Source organism: Octopus bimaculoides, chromosome 12 (genome assembly GCF_046866305.1).
Source record: "Octopus bimaculoides isolate indiv1 chromosome 12, ASM4686630v1, whole genome shotgun sequence".
NCBI classification, from domain to species: Eukaryota; Metazoa; Mollusca; class Cephalopoda; order Octopoda; family Octopodidae; genus Octopus; species Octopus bimaculoides.
Genome location: NC_142939.1, coordinates 59,301,334 through 59,321,871, shown reverse-complemented (window position 1 = coordinate 59,321,871; position 20,538 = coordinate 59,301,334). Strand labels below are relative to the sequence as shown.

The 20,538-nt window shown below is 35.3% G+C and overlaps 1 protein-coding gene across 12 annotated transcripts in view; it reads left to right on the top strand.

Annotated features, from left to right (window-relative positions):
• The window catches only part of LOC106876311 (uncharacterized), a 184,161-nt gene that overhangs the window by 59,298 nt on the left and 104,325 nt on the right, over positions 1-20,538 (top strand). For 6 of the 12 annotated variants that reach the window (XR_016243857.1, XR_016243856.1, XM_089361120.1 and 3 more), the window contains exons 4-7: positions 404-457; positions 3,417-3,567; positions 5,298-5,380; positions 19,971-20,033. Coding sequence is in view for 8 of the 12 variants with exons in the window: in XM_089361120.1 (XP_089217246.1) it covers positions 404-457; positions 3,417-3,567; positions 5,298-5,380; positions 19,971-20,033 (351 nt within the window). In the remaining 4 variants the exon portion in view is untranslated. The remainder of the gene's footprint in view (positions 1-403; positions 458-3,416; positions 3,568-5,297; positions 5,381-19,970; positions 20,034-20,538) is intronic. The other 6 variants (XR_016243858.1, XR_016243859.1, XM_089361122.1 and 3 more) reach the window with 1 other exon arrangement.

The following is a 20,538-nucleotide window of genomic DNA, read 5'->3' as shown; positions in this document are numbered from 1 at the left end:
ACTTTACCTCCTAAATATTGTTAAACACACTTCTGCAAATGCAATGTCCATAAGCAATTCCCTTTAAATACAACGAACAACCAACAGTGAGACTGTTTTTAGCAGATCCCCAAACGGGGCTCATGGTGTCAATGGGTTAAACTGACCAAAGACATCCCGATGCTGCGGTACAGTATGAAATAAGTGAAGAACATACTGCATCTGATGAGATATATGGTGTAGTTTTTTTTTTTCCAAAACACATCTCAAAAAAAAAATTACACCAAATCCTATATGTGAAAGTAAGGGCCTCTTATAAGCTTTATGCTTGTGCATCTTTTATGCAATTGAATACAGTACATATCTGCATAACCTCATGATACTTGCATTTTGAATTGTCTTCTCTTTAAATTGTGTGTTTCAGCAAGAACTAGCTGCCAGATTTGCAGAAGCTCAAGAAAAGCATAAAATGTTACAAGTATGTTGTTTTCTTTTACTTCTTTGCATTTAAAAACTTTTTTTATTTTATTGATATCTCTGTATTACATCTATTTTCCAGTTCCAGTATGGGTGGTAATAGAGTTTATTTTTGTTTTTCGCTTTCTTGAACTTCTTTATGGTCTTGCATAATTTTCTACTTACCATTTTTAGTGACATGTAAGACATGTTTTTTACCCCACCCCCAAAATGTCTTTAGAAAAGAAATAACCTTAGGTCCCATTTGCAGAGTTGGACCTACATTGCATGCTTTAAGAACTTTTCTTCCTGAATATGTGCTGTGCTGCTGAAATTGGGGTGCAGCTGATATGTCCATGCATTTATTTATGCCATCAAATATGGAAGTATGCCTAACCATTTTTCTGCTAATTTAGTCATATTACTGGAGAAGTGCATGAAACATTTCAGTGGGTAGACTTATTCTCTCTAAAGTTCACTTTAGAAAAAGAATATCTCATAACACTTTTGTTGGTGGTGGTGGTGGTGGCGGCAGTGGCAATGGCAGCATTGTTGGTGGTGTTGGTAGTAGTGATGGTGTTGTTGCTGCTGCTATTGTTGTTGCTGTTGTTGTTGTTTGAGGTCAGCCTTGATCTAGCAGGCCTATGGAACATAGGCAATTGCTAAAATGACACGGTGCAGTCTTCAAGATCTGTAATTCTGCAAAGAATTTGCCATTTTTGTTTTTTGAAAAACAAGGAAAGAAAAAGTGGTGGGATTCATTATACTAGAAAACTCAGTCCAGAATAAACAAAAGCTAAAACAAAAAGTTCCATAATAGAACACTGGTAATAACAGGAAGAAATAAGCTTCATTCTGAATCATGAACTAAATGTTTGAAGTTGTTCATCACAGTTATTGATGATGTAAAACCTTTGGGCTAATGTAGTAGAATAGTTCTACTGAACATCCCATGTGTTGTTTCATTGTAATCAGGCAGAAGCTCACCAGTGTAAAAGATAATATCTCTTGTGATGAAACACATTTAAATTCATTAATTATCTGCCTGAGTGTTTTAATTTTATCATTTGGTATTCCTTTTTAGTTTTCATTAGCATGGAGCAGGGATTATCTTCTTGCATTATAATTAAGTTGTCCTTGACAGTAACTCATCTTCTATGTTATCTGCAAGGCATAGGTGATACAAATAATTCAACAAAACTGACAAAAAAAAAATGTAATTAATTTGCTTCTTTATAATAATAATAATAATAATAATAATAATAATGCAATTTAGGATAATTATTTTGCTGTGGATGGCATTCACGTCCATGATATGATTAGAACTTTTTTCCAATGGAATTATTTAACAAAGAAATTATTTGCTCTTATTTCTTATACATTATTTACATTATTTACATTTGACGGATATTCGTCCTCATCTTGTTTGTTGTTAACACAACGTTGTGTTAACAACAAACAAGATGAGGACAAATATCCGTCAAATGTAAATAATGTAAATAATTCCTCATCTCTTAAATATAGAACTTATTTCTTATATTTAGTTTTATATATCTTCTTCTCAGTCATTTCTACAAAGTTTTGGATATGTATGTATGTGCAGGCATGGCTGTGTGGTAAGAAGTTTGCTTCTTAACTGCATGGTTTTAGGTTCGATCCCCCTGTGTGGCACCTTAGGGAAGCATCTACTATAGCCCCCAGGCCAACCAAAGTTATGTGAATGGATTTGGCAAGCAGAAACTGAAAAAAACTCATTGTACATGTGTGTTGGGGGGGGGGGGGGTCTATATTTGCTCCCTACCACTGCTTGACAACTGGTGTTTGGTTTGTTTCCGTCCCTGTAACTTAACAGTTCTGCATAAGAGGCCGATAGCATAAACAGCAGGCTTTAAAAAATAAGTTCTGATCTCAATTCATTCGACTAAAAATTCTTCAAAACGGTGCCCCAGCATGGCCACAGTCTAATGACTGAAACAAGTAAAATAAAATATATTATTTTCATGTAATTCTCACAGACCTGGTGCTTGTTTCTTCTTATATATTCTTTGATAATAATCATCATTGATAATCCTATATACTAGGCAAAAACTCCTGTTGTCATCTCTGTCCATTATGCAATTTGGGCTTTGCTGTACAATCTGTTAGTGACCCCCTTGACCCTGTACAAATTTCTAGTGTATAGGGTAATCTGTACCTCTCCTGTAGGTATATATACATGTATATGGTTGGTATACTTCTAGACAACTCAGCTGCAATGTATAAATATCAAAAAATAGTACCCATTTCCTCACAGATTACAGATTTGATTTACGAGCCTCTGAGTTATGGACTCCGTATGCTCCTACTATGTCACTCAATCTGGACAAAGGATTAAGCAAATATACAATGTGTTATTTCCTTTAGAGTCTGTTCTGGGTTACATTATTTCTATCACATCATCAATCATATGCTATTAATTTATTATTTATTTATTTATTTATTTCTACATAATCAGTCCCACGGGTCATAGACATTCAGCCTCAATGAATCAATTAATGATATTGGCTGATAGAATAACTACTGGACTGTATCAAACATACTAAATATAACTCTGTAATACATGCAACAGCACTGGAATGTTAATTTATTTACTGCAAGGTGACATTTCATTCAGTTGACACTCCATCTGTCACATTTAATAAACGACATTCTTAGATCTATGCTTTGTGAGTAGATTTGGTCAATGGAAACTGTGTGGCAGCCCTTATGTTTGTGTGTGTGTGTATATGTGCATGCCTTTGTGTTTGTCCCACACCACTGCTTGACAACTGGTGTTAGTTTGTTTGCATCCCATTAACTTAGCAGCTTGACAAAAGGAACTAATAGAATAAGTACCTATGGCTAAAACATAAAGGAATAAGAGATGAAAGATTTTGTGCTGTAGCCATTTCTATTTTCATAACTATAATTTCATAAATTGATCTGGTATTTTGCCACTTCAGAGTCAACATCAAGATTTAGAGAATGAGTACAATAGACTACAACAAAAATATGAAAAATTCTCTGAAGACAAAAGACAAAAAGATATGAACAGCAATCAGGAATATATGCAGTTAAAGCAAGAAAAAGAAATGGAGATTGTTAAACTCAAAGGTATGCTATGCCTAATTTTGTTATGGCTTTTATTGTTCTGTAGCTTTCAGAGCACAACCAAGGGTTATCATGATGCTCATATGGGTCAGTGCTCATTCTTTGGTCGCTAACCACAAGTTACACTTTTTTTTTTCCATTGTTAAATGTTTAACATTAGAAAGGGCATCCAGTTGTAAAGAAAGTTTTTGCCAGTACCGCCTGACTGGCCTTCGTAGGATTTTCGAGCGAGATCGTTGCCAGTGCCCCTGGACTGGCTCTTGTGCGGGTGGCACATAAAATACACCATCCTGAGCGTGGCCATTGCCAGTACTGCCTGACTGGCCTTTGTGCGGGTGACACATAAAAGCACCCACTACACTCTCTGAGTGGTTGGCATTAGGAAGGGCATCCAGCCGTAGAAACTCTGCCAAATCAGATTGGAGCCTGGTGTAGCCATCTGGTTTCACCAGTCCTCAGTCAAATCGTCCAACCCATGCTAGCATGGAAAGCGGACGTTAAATGACGATGATGATGATGATGTACTATGTGGTTAAGGAACTTACTATGCTACTATGTGGTTTCTGGAGAATATCTTTTTCTCTCTCTCTCTCTCTCTCTCTCTTCTCTCTCTCTCTCTCTCTCTCTCTCTCTCTCTCTCTCTCTCTCTCTCTCTCTCTCTCTCTCTCTCTCTCTCTCTTCATTTGTTTGTTTGTCATTAATGAGATAGGAAACCATTTTTACTGTAGATTAATCTATTATAGCCAACATTCTCAGAGGATTTAGTTGATATCTATTTTTTAACAGTCAGAAGTTTAGTGGCATTAAGTATATTATCCTAGTACACTACAAAACACTTGTAGAACAAGTGAACACTTTACAAAAAGAAGTAGGCAGGTAGAGAGAGTTTCATTTTGGTCAGTAAATGTGTCACTAGTTTTAGTTATTTTTGGTTTTATTAGATTTGCTTTGACAATGTAAAGATAGTCCAGTAGCTAAAAATTTAGTAGTTGTGTGTGTCAGCTTTCTTGTAATGGAGTTTTTAAGGGAAGTGCACGAAAGGCTTTAAGCACGCAATGTTTACACTGTCAAAACAAAGGATCAAATCCAGAAAAACTAAAAATAGCTGAAACTAGTGACACATCTACTTGAGTCATTCTCTTGTTTCTACTAAATATTAATTAAACTATACATATACTCATTTTGAGTTCCAATTTTCCTGTTTGCATCACCATATTGTGTATATATATATATATATATTAACACCAAAAATTAACACCAAATATACAGTGCGTGTGTTTTTATTGGCTAAACTGGCAATATGACCATCCCCAAGTACAACAACATCTGTTTCAACACACGATTTCACATAAAAAATCTTGCAAAACAAATATATATATATATATATATATATATATATATATACATACATACATGGTCTGATCAATAAGTATCCGGACTCTTGCCACAGTAATGAAGCTAAGCATGCAGAGTGAAGCCGCTTGGCACAAATTGATCTTGAACTCTCTGTGTAAGCTCTCTTTGTGTGGTGTTGGTGTTGTTACTTATAAAGCATTGTATTTTTGGATTCTCTGCTCATCATACTGTTTGGTGAAGACAGCTTATCTCAGCCACTGGTTATCTTAAAGTTAAGTGGCATTAGATGTGTGTAAGTATGTCCATTACGCAGACACATTTGTGTATGTGTGTGTGTATACATATGTAAAATATTTAACAAGTTTTTCTTCTTGCAGATGAGAATGCTAACATTGTGCGAGAGTACAAACAATTGAAACTGGAGTTAATTGAATTGAAGAAGCAAGTTGAACAACAACAGGTTAGTGCTTGTATCTCTTTGAAAGGTGGAGTAATTTTCTGCCAATATAGGGACATCAATCCTCCTCCTTGGGTGCTTTTAACAGAATCCTCTCTTTCTGTTGCAGACATCTAGGTCACACTTTCCATCTAAGGATAAATGTCCTCCTTCCTTCCCCACTCACCAATTGTGGAATATTTGAAGAAACTCATGGGTGTTGCTCTTTTTACTCTGATTAAGTGATTAAAAAAAAAATGTATGCAACAAGGTGGGTGCATGGCTGAGTTATTAAGAAGCTCACTTTATTACCATGTGATTTCAGGTTCAGTCCCACTGCATAGCTATACTCCAGGCCTACCAATACCTTGCAAGTGAATTTGGTAAAAAAAAAAAACCGAAAGAAGCCTGTTGTGTGTATATATATACATGTGTGTGTGTGTGAAGGTGCATGGCCTAGTGGTTAGGGAGTGGGACTGATGATCGCGAGGTCATGGTTTCAATTCCTAGACCAGATGGTGCGTTGTATTCTGGAGCAAAACACTTCATCTCATGTTGCTCTGTGATCACTTTGACACCTGACACAGTGCACCTGTTCGGACAACATCGATTTGATGGAGAGAGTGAGCTCATGTGTAACACAAACATTTGATCATTATAAACAAATCATTTGTGGAGGTCATTTGGCAACAGCTGAACACTCATATTTCGTCTTCGGCTAACGAGTCCATTGTGTGTGTGTTTGTATGTCCCCATAACTTCACAGTTCAGCAGAAGTGATTGATACAATAAGTGCCAAACTTAAAAAAATTAAATCCTGGGGCCAATTTGTTCAACTAAGCCCTTCAAAACCTGTGCCTCAGCATGATCACAATCCAGTGATTGAAACAAGTAAAAGATAACTAATATCGAACTATCTGTGCTGATCTGCTTAAAGCTTCAGTGAAGTCAAGGAAGACTTGTGATTTATCTGACTCCTAAACTCAAAGAAAAAAACAAAACAAAAACATTGTACTAGGTGGATGTTAACCCTTTTTTAGACACATGGTATTTCAGTATGTGTAGTCAAAAAGACCCAAATTTTTTTCTGCTGAGATACATCTACTGAAAGATGATTTCTGATTAGCTGTTACACTTCAAAATCAACCATTCACAGCATTTGTTCCATCGGGCTGATGGATCGACCTTAATGTCCTTTCAACTTGTATCACTTGGGCCAATCAACTGGCCTGGGTGACCCAAGAGGGTTAATAATGACTTTGAAGAAGGAAGGATTATCATGAATTATGTTGTTGTCTCATGAAGAGAGTAGTTGATAGTGATTAAGTAAATCTGTGATCCAGCTGTAGATTGCAGGTTGTAACCTTTTAACCTCTCTTACAATGCTGATGCCCTTCACATGTCACAGTCTCACTTCTTTTGTCTCTATATGTTCTATGCTTGCATGGGTCAGACAGAATTTGCTGACGTATATTTTCTATGGTCAGCTGCCCTTTTTGTGACCAACGCTTACTTGCTTTCAAGCAAAGTAATATCCCCAATGATCAGACATATTTTTCACGGAAGACTGGAAATGAACATCGTGCTTCTTTACAACTATCATGTGATGTCAAGACAAGGTATACACATGTGTGCTTGCACGCATAATATACATATATACATACAACAGGCTTCTTTCAGTTTCTGTCTTACAAGGCTTTTGTCAGCCCAGTGCTCTATAGAAGACACTTGACCAGCATGATGCACAATGGGACTGGACCCAAGACCAAATGGCTTGGAAGCAAGCTTCTTGATCACACAGCCACACCTGCACCTAGTTAAAATCAATATACTTCCCTTACTTCCATTCTTCATCTCTTCTGTATTTCTCTCTTTCTGTACATTTCTCCTAGTTCTTCTTTCTCAGAATTTCAATCTTTTGGAGCTCACTTTCTGTTCATGAAATTCTCTGAAGTCCTTGTTTACTACTTATCACATCAGCTTCACCCATCTGAGAAGACTTGCAGCTAATAAAGGCAATGCTTCCCTTTGAGTTAGATTAACATTTGGCACTTTTAAACCAGCCATATCAAGCCTAAATATTCTACCTGTTTTATGTTCAGGTCAGCCACATCTGGCCTCTCTCATCTACCCTACAATGTCATTCTAAAATTACATAATCACACCATCAAAGTCTTGAAGCTATTAGATAATGATTGGTAAATTTAAAACAATGTGAATAAATAAGGATTACATTTGACAAATAAATCTGAATACTGAAGGGTTAAAAAAAAAAAATCAAACTTGCTTGCGGTGATGTTTGCAGTTCTTTACAATGATGTTTCACTTTTATTTCATACTGTAAATTTTATATTTTTCCTTTTCACATCAGAACAAAAGTATAATATGGTGCAGGTTTTATTTCATCATTTGCTAGCCTCAGGAGGAATTCTGGTTCCTAAACCTCCTTCTGAAATCTGTGCAAAAGATAGGCCAAGCTGATTGATTAAGACTGGTTTCTTTTGTTAACGCTTATGTCCTAGAGCTACCGAAACTCAAATAGTATCTAGCATAAGATTGTGGGACAACAATGGATATCCGTCTTTAACTAGAGAACTGGAGACTGACTTTTAGCGTGGTCATTGAAAAAGTATCAGCTCTCAGCCATATTATAGTTCCATGTTATAGTTATTGATCTACAACAATACTGAAGGATATTTTTACCAATATGTTTACACAGAATGGTTGAACTGTTTTCTTTGCTCTACTTTTGAATTTGCTTTGCCTCCACATAGTACCAATATTCTGTTCAATAACACTTTGTGCTTATTATTTGATGTTGAGATTTAGATACGTATTCTTTATCGTGGCTTCTGCATGTTTATTTCTCCTCTGGTTCCAACCATTTTCTCGAATGTCTGTTTAAATTTTTTTATTGCTGTTTTTCTTTTCTTTTTTTTGCTTTCATTTTGCTATTTTATTATATATATATATATATATATATATTTATTTCTCAGTATTTCTTACTGTTCAATGCACAGTTTTGTTCATTCATGATCTGCCTGTGTGTTGCCTCACAATTTTTACATTGTGACATACATGTTAATTTTTGTCACTTCTTTAAGAAATTCAGTGTCACTTTCTTTTGTTTTTGTTTTTTAACTACTTATACATGTAAGTATAGTTTACAAGATACATAATTCTAGATTGCATCAAGTAGCTTAGCTAAGGAATATACCTTTGTCTTTCAAGGAAAATTTTCTAGCAACAGGCTAGCCTCCTGATTAGAGGAAGATTTGTTTCATCTACTTTATGCTACAGAAACTAAAGTTATGAATTGACTCTTCTTCATTCAGTTAGTGTTCGCACATGTTGTCATTCTGTGATGGTTTGTCAGTAACTTCCAGTAAACCTTCAACACATATATTAAGAGTACTCTTAGCATGTCTGCTCTGGGATTGTAATCACCAAACAGAATCTTTGGTCATATATGATACGCAGACAAAATAAATGTTGCAAAATAGATGCAGCAAGTATTACCCCTGCACTTAGCACCACACACTTCCAATGTTGCCTTCATATTTTGGTATTGAAAAAGAATACCTCAGTGAGAAGAATTATGGAATAAATTATTGATGTCTGGATTGTGGCAGATACAAACTCAAAGACCCACCGCCATCTTCTAGTTCTCATAAGTAAATTATCTACCATATAACACTACACCCCACACTTTCTATGAATATTAAAGTAATTTAGAGATTTTGTCAGCTGATATTTCATAACAGCAATGACTGGAAGCACCTATGTAATCATGGACTATACCAGTCCAGCCTTGACTTGGTCTCCAATCAATCTACAACACACTAGAAAAAAAAAAAGGAAACAGTGCATCTTACATCATCACAGTCTAACACAAATCATACTCATTGGTCACTTATATAAAAATAAAGGATGACCAGGTCTTTCAATTTGACTAATTAGGGAAGACGACTGTTTGTTGCTGCAATAAACTCCAATCCCATTTATTATATAAACAATCACTTCCAAAGAATTAAATGCACCTAGAACCCTGCAAGACACTACTGTAACACTGCAAAATACTGTTACACCACTTTAAAATTTTGCTGCAATACTATCCTAGCAACATTATCCCAATCAAACCAGAGTAATATAAACAACACACGCAACAAGTATTCTGCTGGGATCCTCACAATTAATAATAATGATGGAGAAATAATCACTGGACAAACTCTAACCTAGTCCACTTCACCTGTGTCTGCTGTGATCACAGCCAAATCCTTACAGGCATACAAAAATCAGACGAATTTGTAGACCAGGACAAGGCCTGGAAAACCACATGATAAACCTTTGCATATCAGAGTGTAGAATGGTCTTCAACCATGCAGAAGTATAGTACATCTGAAGCTGTGGATTTGTGAATTATGCATTATCATTCACTCGAGTACCTACATACCACAAATTAGTCCTGAACCAGTACTGACTGAATTTTTGAGGTTTCCAAGAAATAGTGTTTATACTTATACACCTCTAGTCTTAATTTCAATAAAAAGAAATACAAACATTGACTTCTTTTTACTGTGCACAAAGTCCCTATATTTCAGAAGATAAAGCATGAGATATTTTCAAATTAAAATATTTCCTAAAAGCATTAAAACAGTGTAATTGAAGAGACATGGTGCCATCTGTGAGTTGAAACCATTCCATATAAGGCCTAGTGTATAACTAATGCTTGAAAAACATCAATTTCCCAGTAGTTCTTACATTAAATGGTTTCAATTGACAGGCAGCTAGAATAATTTTGATTGAACAATTGAAAAAGAAATATTTTAAACCTTTTGCTACCATATTTCTATTGAAACATTCTACCTTTCTTCCTGTTAATTTTCAAAATAATGAAGAATTTAGTGAAATAATTTTATTATTAAAGCTAGCATTTGGAGCATAAATCCTCATGAAATTGAGATGGAATGTTTTAGTTTAGATCACTTTAAAACTGGAGGTTCAAATCAAAGAGCTTGGGGCAGTCTCAGGCAGGTTGATATCAAAAGTATTAAGAATGGCCATAGAACTTGGAAACAAAAGAAAATGCATTTGTAGTTTTAAGGTTTTGAGGAAGGAAATTAAACTTAAATCTTGACATGAAAATATGGATATCTTTGTAGTATAATTATAAACACTAATTCCATCAGTTCTATATTGATTTAAGGTCAACCACTATATACATAGAATCCCAGTCCTTACTGCTATGTGGTCGCTTGTGTTTCAATGGCCCTACAAGATATCCCAGGGGTTAAAAAAATGGTTTGTATAGGGCCAACACACCTACCTTAAAAAAAAAAAAAACGAAAAGCACATTTAAAATCACAGTGGAGAAAATTCATCAATGGTCTATGCTCCAATGGGAACAAAGGCTTAAGTAAGCAAATGACTATAAATATAGAAGGTGGAAGAGTAACATTTGAAAAGTAAATGTTGCAAACTTGTTTTTAAAGAATATTGAAAAATATTCAATGATTTTTTTTTTTTTTTTTTTTCATAAATTGTCCATTGAGAATTGAAGCAAGGTGATTTAAACACTAGCTGTATAGTGTAGTTGAATTGAAAAGCCTCAAAATTGTGTTGGATTTCAGCATCCAAAACAATTAGGAGATCAAATATTGTTGTAATGAAAGAAGAAAAATGTTTTAAAATAAATAATTGCAAATGGTAGCAGAATTAGGATCAAAGAACAAACGACTGGTGAGAAGTATCAAGCTCTCTGATGTTTCAGAACTATAAAAATGATGTCTACTTTTTGATCATTATGTTTGAAATTAAAAGACAGAATCATTAAATAAATAATGATAAATAAATAAAATAGAAATTAAGCAAAACTACATTGTTAGGTTGAAACTTCTATAATATAACAAGTATTAGCTTGTGTAAGACATCATAATGCATAAAATGCATCTAGACTCAAAATTATTGTCTGTAATTTGTCTCTAGGTATATGTGTGTATTTATATATATATATATATATATATATATATATATATATATATATATATATATATATATAAGGATAAGATCGTTATTTTAAATAGTGATCAAATCTAGAGGCAGCATGGAAAGAAAAACCCTTATAGGTTATAATAACTATTAAAATTATAAATAAAGGTATCTAAGAGATACCACCATGCTTGAAATAGTGGTCAAAGCCTGATTCTAAAACCACATCAAGTATTCAGTACAGCACAAGGTGAAAAGACAAATAAACTAGTAAAAATTGGATAAAAAAACATTTCCAAGAAAGGAAATAATAATAATAATAATAATATAATACATTTTACTATAGGCACTAGACCTGAAATTTGAAGAGAGGAGGTTAGGCAATTACATTGACCCTATCGCTCAACTGATACTCATTTCCTTGACCCTCAAAGGACAAAAGGCAAAATTGACCATGGCAGAATTTGAACTTAGAATGTAAAGCTGGAAAAAATGCCACAAAACATTTTGTCCAGCATGCTAATGATTCTGTCAGTTCTCTGCCTTAACAAGAGTAATACTGATAATTATAATAAAAATAACTCTTTCTAATTTTGGCACAACACCAGCAATTTTGAGAGGAGCAGGTAAGTTGACACCATCAGCCCGAGTATCCCTAGTGCTCGTCTGGTATTTTATTTTATCAATTCTAGTGATGAACGGCCAAGTTGACCTCAGTAGGATTTGAACTCAGAATATAAAGAGGCAGAACAATTACCGTGGGGCATTTTGTCTGACATTCAAACAATTCTGCCAGCTCGTTATCTAATAACAACAACAATCATAATAATCATGATAACGGTCATAACACCACAATTACTACTGCTGTTAATTAATATTTTTGACAGTCAAGCATGATACTACATTAACTGCAACAATCCAAGGCGAAGACAGTATTTTAGCTTTTAATTAAATGTCTAAATGATTTTTACCTGTTCTTTTGTGTAGAGTTTTTGGTTTTCCTTTTTGTTTTTTTTTTTTGTTTTTCATTTGACTCCCCTTCCCTGCATTTCTCCTTTTGCTGTTTTTTTCTTTTGACTGTGTTTTGTGTTATACGTTATATGTGTGTGTGTCCGTGTGCGTATTCCCCATTTAATTCCCTGTTCTACTAACTTTCTTTTCTCTGTTGTTTATAAATGAAATGAAGTTTTCATTTAAAGGTTACAATATCAATTTTTTTTTCTTTTGTCATTAAAATATTGATCATTTTATTTTTTTAATTATTACATTTTATTCCAATGTACAATAACTACATGGTCGGCCGAGTGGTTATAGGATTGTCAACTATTCAGTGATTAGTTCAAATCTAAAACATGGGAATTCCAATTTTTTTTTTTTTTTTAATTTTGTCTTATCTGAATTGTCAAATTGATAAAAATAAAACTGAGATTATTATCTTTAAGCGAAAATAAAATTAGTTTCTTTAACCTCCAAAACAGGAGGAAATCTACTAAAAAAAAAAAAAAAACGTTTTCAACTTGTATTAAAAAATTTGTAGCTGAAGGAAATTTCAATAGAAGTTAAAATTTGAATTGAATATAAAAATGAAAAAAAATGGCAAAAAATTCTTCTCTAAAGTAGTTTAGTATTGATGTTTCAGTGAATTTCTAGATAAGAAAAAAAGAAAACTTGTGAAGGCTTAATAGTTTGGGTATTTAGCTCATGATCATAAAGTTGTGAGTTTGATTCTCAATGGTGTGTTGTGTCTTTAGGCAAGACATTTTATTTCATGTTGCTCCAGTCCACTCACCTGGCAAAAATGAACAGAACCTATTATTTCTGATGGCCAGACTTGCCACATTCTGTATCATGCTGAATCTCCCTGAGAACTACATTAAGGGTATGCATGTCTGTGGAGTGGTCAACCACTTGCATGTTAATTTCACAAGCAGGCTTTTCTGTCAATCAGATCAGTTGGAACCCTTGCCATTGTTTGCCTTTCATCTTTTTCTGGTCCATAAATAAGTATAATTGGGGCCTGTAATTGATGTAATAAACTTATACCCTCCCTTTGAAACTGCTAACCTTCTTTGCACACCAGAAAAGATGTTTAGTGGCATTTCAACCATCTTTACATTCTGAGTTCAAATTCCACCAAATTCCACCAAATTCCACCAAGGTCAACTTTGCCCCCACCCCAAAAAATTTCAGGCTTTGTGCCTATAGTAAAAAGGATCATTATTATTATTATTCTTTTTATCTCAGGTTTTGTTGTAGCTCCTGGAATCTTGAATGCATAGTGGGCTTGCTGCCTGTAGTCTACAGTACCATGCTATTCATTCTTTTCAACTATCTAACACTTTCCTGATTATTCTGGCTGTGCCAAGGAAGCAGATCTTTTGTAACAGTTCTACTGGGCATTCTATTCCAATTTCCTTTATACTCCTCTTGATGCCTTCTGATACTGTCATCAAGGGCTCGACAATAATTGGTACTATCTTCACCTTCTTCATTTTCCATAGCCGGGCTTATTACTATTATTATTATTATCATTATTGTAATCGATTTAGCCCCCTTCCTGAAACTGCTGTCCTTGTGCCAAAATTTGTCAAAAGTGTTGAGCTGGCAGAATCGAGCACCCTGAACAAAATGCTTAGTAGTATTTCATCCATCTTTACATTCCAAGTCCAAATTCCGTAAAGGTTGACTTTGCCTTTCATCCTTTCGGGGTCGATAAATTCAGTACCAGTGAAATATTGGGGTCGGTGTAATCAACTGATCCCCTCCCTCAAAATTGCTGCCCTTGTGGCAAAATTTGAAGCCATTATCATTATTGTAGTTGTTGTTAAGGCAACAAGCTGGTAGAATGGTTAGCACGCCAGCGGAAATGCTGTGCAGCATTTCATCTTCATGTTTTGAGTTCGAATTCCACTGAGGTTAACTTTGCCTTTCACCGTTTTGGGGTTGATAAAATAAGTTGAATACCAGTTGAATGCAGCCAACCTATCGCCTCCCCCAAAATTGCGGGCCTTGTGCCACAATTTGAAATCATCTTCATTGTTGTTGTTGTTGTTGTTGTTGTTGTTGTTGTTGTTGTTGTTGTTGCTGCTGCTGCTGTTGTTGTTGTTGCTGCTGCTGCTGCTGTTGTTGTTGTTGTTGTTGCTGCTGCTGCTGCTGCTGTTGTTGTTGTTGTTGTTGTTGTTAGTAGTAGTAAGGCAGCATGTGGTGGAATCTTTAATGTGTTGGACAAAATGCTTCGTGACATTTCTTCAAATATTTTATGCTCTGATTTCAAAACCTCTGGAAAGTTGACTTTGCCTTTCATTTTTCCATGGTCAACAAAATAAAGGGCCAGCCCAGTACTGGGATCAATGTAACCGATTAAGCCCTCTCTCACTAAAATTGCTGCTCTTATACCAAAATTTAAAATCATTCTTGGCAGAATTGTGAGCCTACCAGACAAAATGCTTTTCTTCCAACTTTACACTCTGAACTCAAATTCCGCCGAGGTCGACTTTGCCTTTCGTCCTTTCAGGGTCAATGGACACTGGGGTCGATGTAATCAACTAATCATGTCTCCCCAAATTTCAGGCTTTGTGCCTATAGTAGAAAGGATTATTATTATTATTATTATTATTATTATTATTATTATTATTATTATTATTATTATATGTATCAGGTCATTAAGAATGAAATGTTTGATTTTCTTATGTACCAAGTTTGAAAGTCATTAACTCTAATGTTTTATCCTGACAATTCTTGAAGAGTTACATCATCACTTTTCGAATTGCAGTTCATGGTGTCTGGTTGTATTGTGAGTTTTCTCTTGTCAATCAATTTTTGTGAACCTATGGATAGATCAAAAATTCATGTTGTTTATGAGTATGAGTTCTCTCATGGAACCAATGCATCCCAGACAGCTCGAAACATCAATGAGGTGTTTGGTGAAGATGTGGCAAATGAGCACACTGTACCTCGATGGTTTGAGAAGTTCCGGTCTGGCGACTTTACTCTTGAAAATCAGCCCCATGGTAGATCTGAGGCCAAGGTGGATAATGATGAGCTGGAAATTGTAGTGGAAGTGGATACACCTCAAACTACACGAGTTAGTAGCAAGGTATGATTTTTCAATTCCAACTGTATTGGACCATCTGAAACAAATCGGCAAGGTATAGAAGCTGGACAAGTGGGTACCACATGAACTGAATTAGCATCAAATGACACATCATCTTGAAATTTGCTCTTCTTTACTGTCGTGGCATAAAAGTGAGCCATTTTTGCATTGTATTGTTACGTGTGATGAAAACTGGTTTCTTTTCAACAATAGCAAAATTCTGCATGGTGGTTGGATAGAGACGAAGTGCCAACACACAATCCAAAAAAGAATATTCACCAAAAAAAGCTAATGGTACCTGTTTGGTGGACTAGCACTGGTGCCATTTGCTACAGCTTCATGAGACCTGGTAGGTCAATTACAGCGGATGTATACATCAACCAATTGGATGAAGTGATGAGTGAATTTGCAATTAAACAATCAAGATTGGTTAATAAAGACAGGCCAGTTCTCTTGCAAGACAATGCTCGACCACATGTTGCACAAAGAATGCTACTCAAGTTGCAGGAACTGAACTTGAAAGACTCTGTCATCCACCATATTCACCAGACCTTGCACCTAATGATTATCATGTTTTCCAGGCATTAAACAAGTTTTTGCAAGGAAAAAACTTTAAATCTGAAGAAGATGCAAAAACAGCCTTTCGTAATTTCATCACCTCTTGCTCTCCAGAATTCTTCGCTGCCAGAATAATAAACTTCCGATAAAATGGCAAAATTGTGTTGATAATTTAGGTGCATACTTTGATTAACTGCATTGCTTTTTGTTGAGATAAAGTAAAATAAACTTTCAGTTTAAAATCAGACATTTCATTCTTAATGACTTGATATGTGTGTGTGTCTGTGTGTGTGTGTGTGTGTGTGTGTCCTTCACTACCATTTAAAAACTAGTTTTGGTTTGTTAATGTCCCTGTAATTTAGTGGTTTGGTGAAAGAAACCAAGAGATAGAACAAGTAACTAACCATAAGAAGTGAGGTTGATTTGTTCAACTAAAACCCTTCAAGGTAATGCTCCAGTATGGCCACAGTCCAGTGACTGAAACAAGTAAGAGATAAACGGTATTCATGATATCTATGTATACTATAGACTCTATCATGCTGTCGCCTGAGATGTCTCTTAAAAACACCAGCCATGATAACAAAGGTTCTGTTAATAGTTATCAAGATTATTTGCAGAAGTACTTCCTGAAAATGGTCATTTTGTTTTCTCATTTGCCAGCCCTGTTTATGGTATGAACAGAGCAATAAATCCTGTTGCCCTTGTCTCAAAACTACTTTACACTTAATTAGTCTTTTGTACACTGTGACTACTTCAGTTGCCTTATCTATTTCCTGACTACCTTAATTATCTTCATGTTATGGTAAGGACAGTGGAGGTTGGCATGACATTACTACACACACACACACGTGTGTGTGTGTGTGTGTGTGTGTGTGAGAGAGCATATATAGATGCCTTAAATGGTTTTAACTGTTGGCATCATGCGTTTTTCACCAATTAGTAAGTAATTTAACCATGGATACTTGTGATAGTTTGTTGCTTGGTTCTATTGTTTATGTGATAGTTTTATAACCAATCTGGATTTTATGGAAATCATATATAAGCAAAGTAGCTAGTTCTAAAATCTGTAAGAGATGCAAGTAGGAAGTATACTGGAAAGTAATGTTCGTTGCCACATCAACAGGCTGTTCCATATGGAACAATATTACTATTCTTTTTGAACCCCAGGAGAACATCTCCGGCTGGTTAATGACAATTTGTGTCTGATGTATTGCAACCAGGGGAACCAGCAGGGAAGCTGGTTGTTAACCAGTTGGAGATGTTCTCCTGGGGTTAAGAAATAGCAAGATCGTTGCCAGTGCCCCTGGACTGGCTCTTGTGCGGGTGGCACATAAAATACACCATTTTGAGCATGGCCGTTGCCAGTACCGCCTGACTGGCCTTCATAGGATTTTCAAACGAGATCGTTGCCAGTGCCCCTGGACTGGCTCTTGTTCGGGTGGCACATAAAATGCACCATTTGAGCGTGGCCATTGCCAGTACCGCCTGACTGGCCTTCGTGCGGGTGACACATAAAAGCACCCACTACACTCTCAGGGTGGTTGGCATTAGGAAGGGCATCCAGCTGTAGAAACTCTGCCAAATCAGATTGGAGCCTGGTGTTGCCATCCAGTTTCACCAGTCCTCAGTCAAATCGTCCAACCCATGCTAGCATGGAAAGCGGACGTTAAACAATGATGATGATGATGATATATATATATATATAAGTCAGTAAATAGTGGGGTTGTGTTAACCGCACGTGGAGAAATAATAGGAAAATGAAAAATAATAATAAGGCAGAATGCTAAACTGGAAGCATATTTTAATAAAGATTTCTCTAACCGACTTTCATTGCGAAACAAATTTTCAAGAAGAGGGAGAATGAAAATGTTTTTTACGAAGAAGTACAAAATGAAGAAAATAATATATAAAAAAATAACTATACCAATACATTATATTGTCTTTGAGCTTTTGAAGTTCAATGGTAGTTCATGTATATAATGGTTGGAAAAATAAGGATGCTTGAGAGTTGTGTTGTTTAAAAAAAGAGGTTAAAAGTTTGTGTTAAGCAGGAAGTGTGGTGTCAAAACAGGAAATGTGTGTAAGGGGAGACAAATGTTTTTAGTTGGAGTTATGAACTCTTTTTTTCAACTAAAAACATTTGTCTCCCCTTATACACATTTCCTGTTTTGACACCACACTTCCTGCTTAACACAAACTTTTAACCTCTTTTTTTAAACAACACAACTCTCAAACTCTCATGCATCCTTATTTTTCCAACCATTATATACATGGATTACCATTGAACTTCAAAAGCTCAAAGACAATATAATGTATTGGTATAGTTATTTTTTTATATATTATTTTCTTCATTTTGTACTTTTTTGTAAAAAACATTTTCATTCTCCCTCTTCTTGAAAATTTGCTTCACAATGAAAGCCGGTTAGAGAAATCTTTATTAAAATATGCTTCCAGTTTAGCATTCTGCCTTATTATTATTTTTCATTTTTCTATATAGATATAGATAGATAGATAGATAGATATGAGGGAGGTGCTGAAAAGTTCCTGGCTTTGGGTAAAAGAAAATACAGGAAAATCAGTTAATTATGATTTCATTCTACATATTCCCCTCACAGATTCACACACTTATTACAGCAATTCTTCAGTTTTCCGAAGCCCTGTAAAAGAACTCAAAAAGTTGGGCCTCCAATCAAGCCTTTTGTGATATCCTTAAAGCCAGGAACTTTTCAGCATTCCCCCTCATATATCTATATATATATATATGTATGTATGTATATAGAGACATTGTACATGCCCTCACATGTTTGAGCAAACAAATGGGTGGAAATGTATTTAATGGGGTTTTGGACTTACAATAATGTCTTTGGGAAAGGCACTGTAGAGCAGTAGTCTTCATTCCAAGCCTTCATTCCAAACATCATCTGTACGGTATTTTCTTAACATAAGTTCTATGTAGTATATAGTGCAATCACGTAGAGTAAACATTCAAGTATCATCACTATCTTTCTAAACCCTGCTGCATTTCGCGTAAAAATTTTGTCCTCCATAGTTGTCTTAGTGTATAAGGTCAACCTGTCCATTCTGGCTGTAAATTTTGGTCTATTTGATTTGTATGCCAGGAAATACAGTAGTTATTTCTTTATTCACATTCATTACATAGGCATAGATATGGCTGTGTGGTTGAGAAGTTTACTTCCAAACCAAATGGTTTGGGGTGCCCTGGGTTGACCAAAGCTTTGAGTGGCCTTGATTGACAGAAGCTGAAAGTAGCCTGTTCTTTCCATGTGTGTGTGTTCTTTTGTTTACTTTTGCACTTGTCCACAAATTGCTCAGCTATGAATTATTGCTGTCATTTTCTTGTTGATATATCATCCACAGGCTCTGTCTCTTCAGAGATGTGTATGTAATAAGATATCCCACTTTTGAAAACAGATGAGGATTAGTGACAGGAAGGGCATCCGGCTGCAAACTAATGTCTCTGTAATATTTTCATTTAACCCTGCTAACATGGAAACACAGCTATTAAGATAAATATAGGTGAATTTCAAATGCTTTTTGAGAAAAGTATGCATGCCATATAATCTCCTTTCTCCTTATATTCTCATCAGAGATCAATGTTAAAAGAATCAGAGTTAAGTGAGCCCACCTCCTCTGTTTTAGTTCCTATTTGAAATTATCTCAGTACATTTATTCTACTGTCTTTAGAAAAGGCATGAACATGATAACTACGCCATTTTGCGCGCATGCGCACACACATACACTCACACACACACACACTTCCTCCATGTAACTTAATTTTAAAGACAGCCTTGTGCCTGGTAAAAAGAAGTCAGTATTTGTTGAAATACATTTGTTCTTGAGAGAATATATTTATTTGCTCTCTCACCCTCTCTCTGTCTCTCTCTGTATCACACTTTTATTCACTCATCCTGTGTGTCTCTCTCTCTCTTTGTCTCATTCCCCACAAATGTTTAGCAAGAGGCTTTTCAAGCGTGGAACTACGCAAGTCAATTAAAGAAAACAGTTGACCATTTACAGGTTATTAAATGCATTTTATTTATAATTTTTTCTGTATTATATTATAGAGTGTGCATTAATTTATTACCACTTACTGAATTATAATTATTATTATTGTTATTATTATTATTACTATTATTATTATTATTTTCATCATTTTTATGTCGTGTGTTTGCACAGTGCTACAGATTTTTAAGTGAAGGGTGTAGCAAGTGAATTAACTCCAGTAGTTTCTTGGTACTTCCAATATTTTCTTGATTTCCATTCCCCCACCACTGGAAAAATAAAAAGTATTATCGACTCTAGTGACGTTTGAATGCACAATGTAGAGAGAAACGAAACACTTTGAGTAGTTTTATCCACCACAAATATCATCATCATCATCATTATTATCATTATTATTCTACCAAGGTCATCATTGCCTTTCATCTTTTCCAGGTTGTTGAAATAAGTACCAGTTGCACACTGGGGTTGATGTAATTGGTTAGTTCCTGCCCCCAAAATTTCAGATTTTGTGCCTATAGTA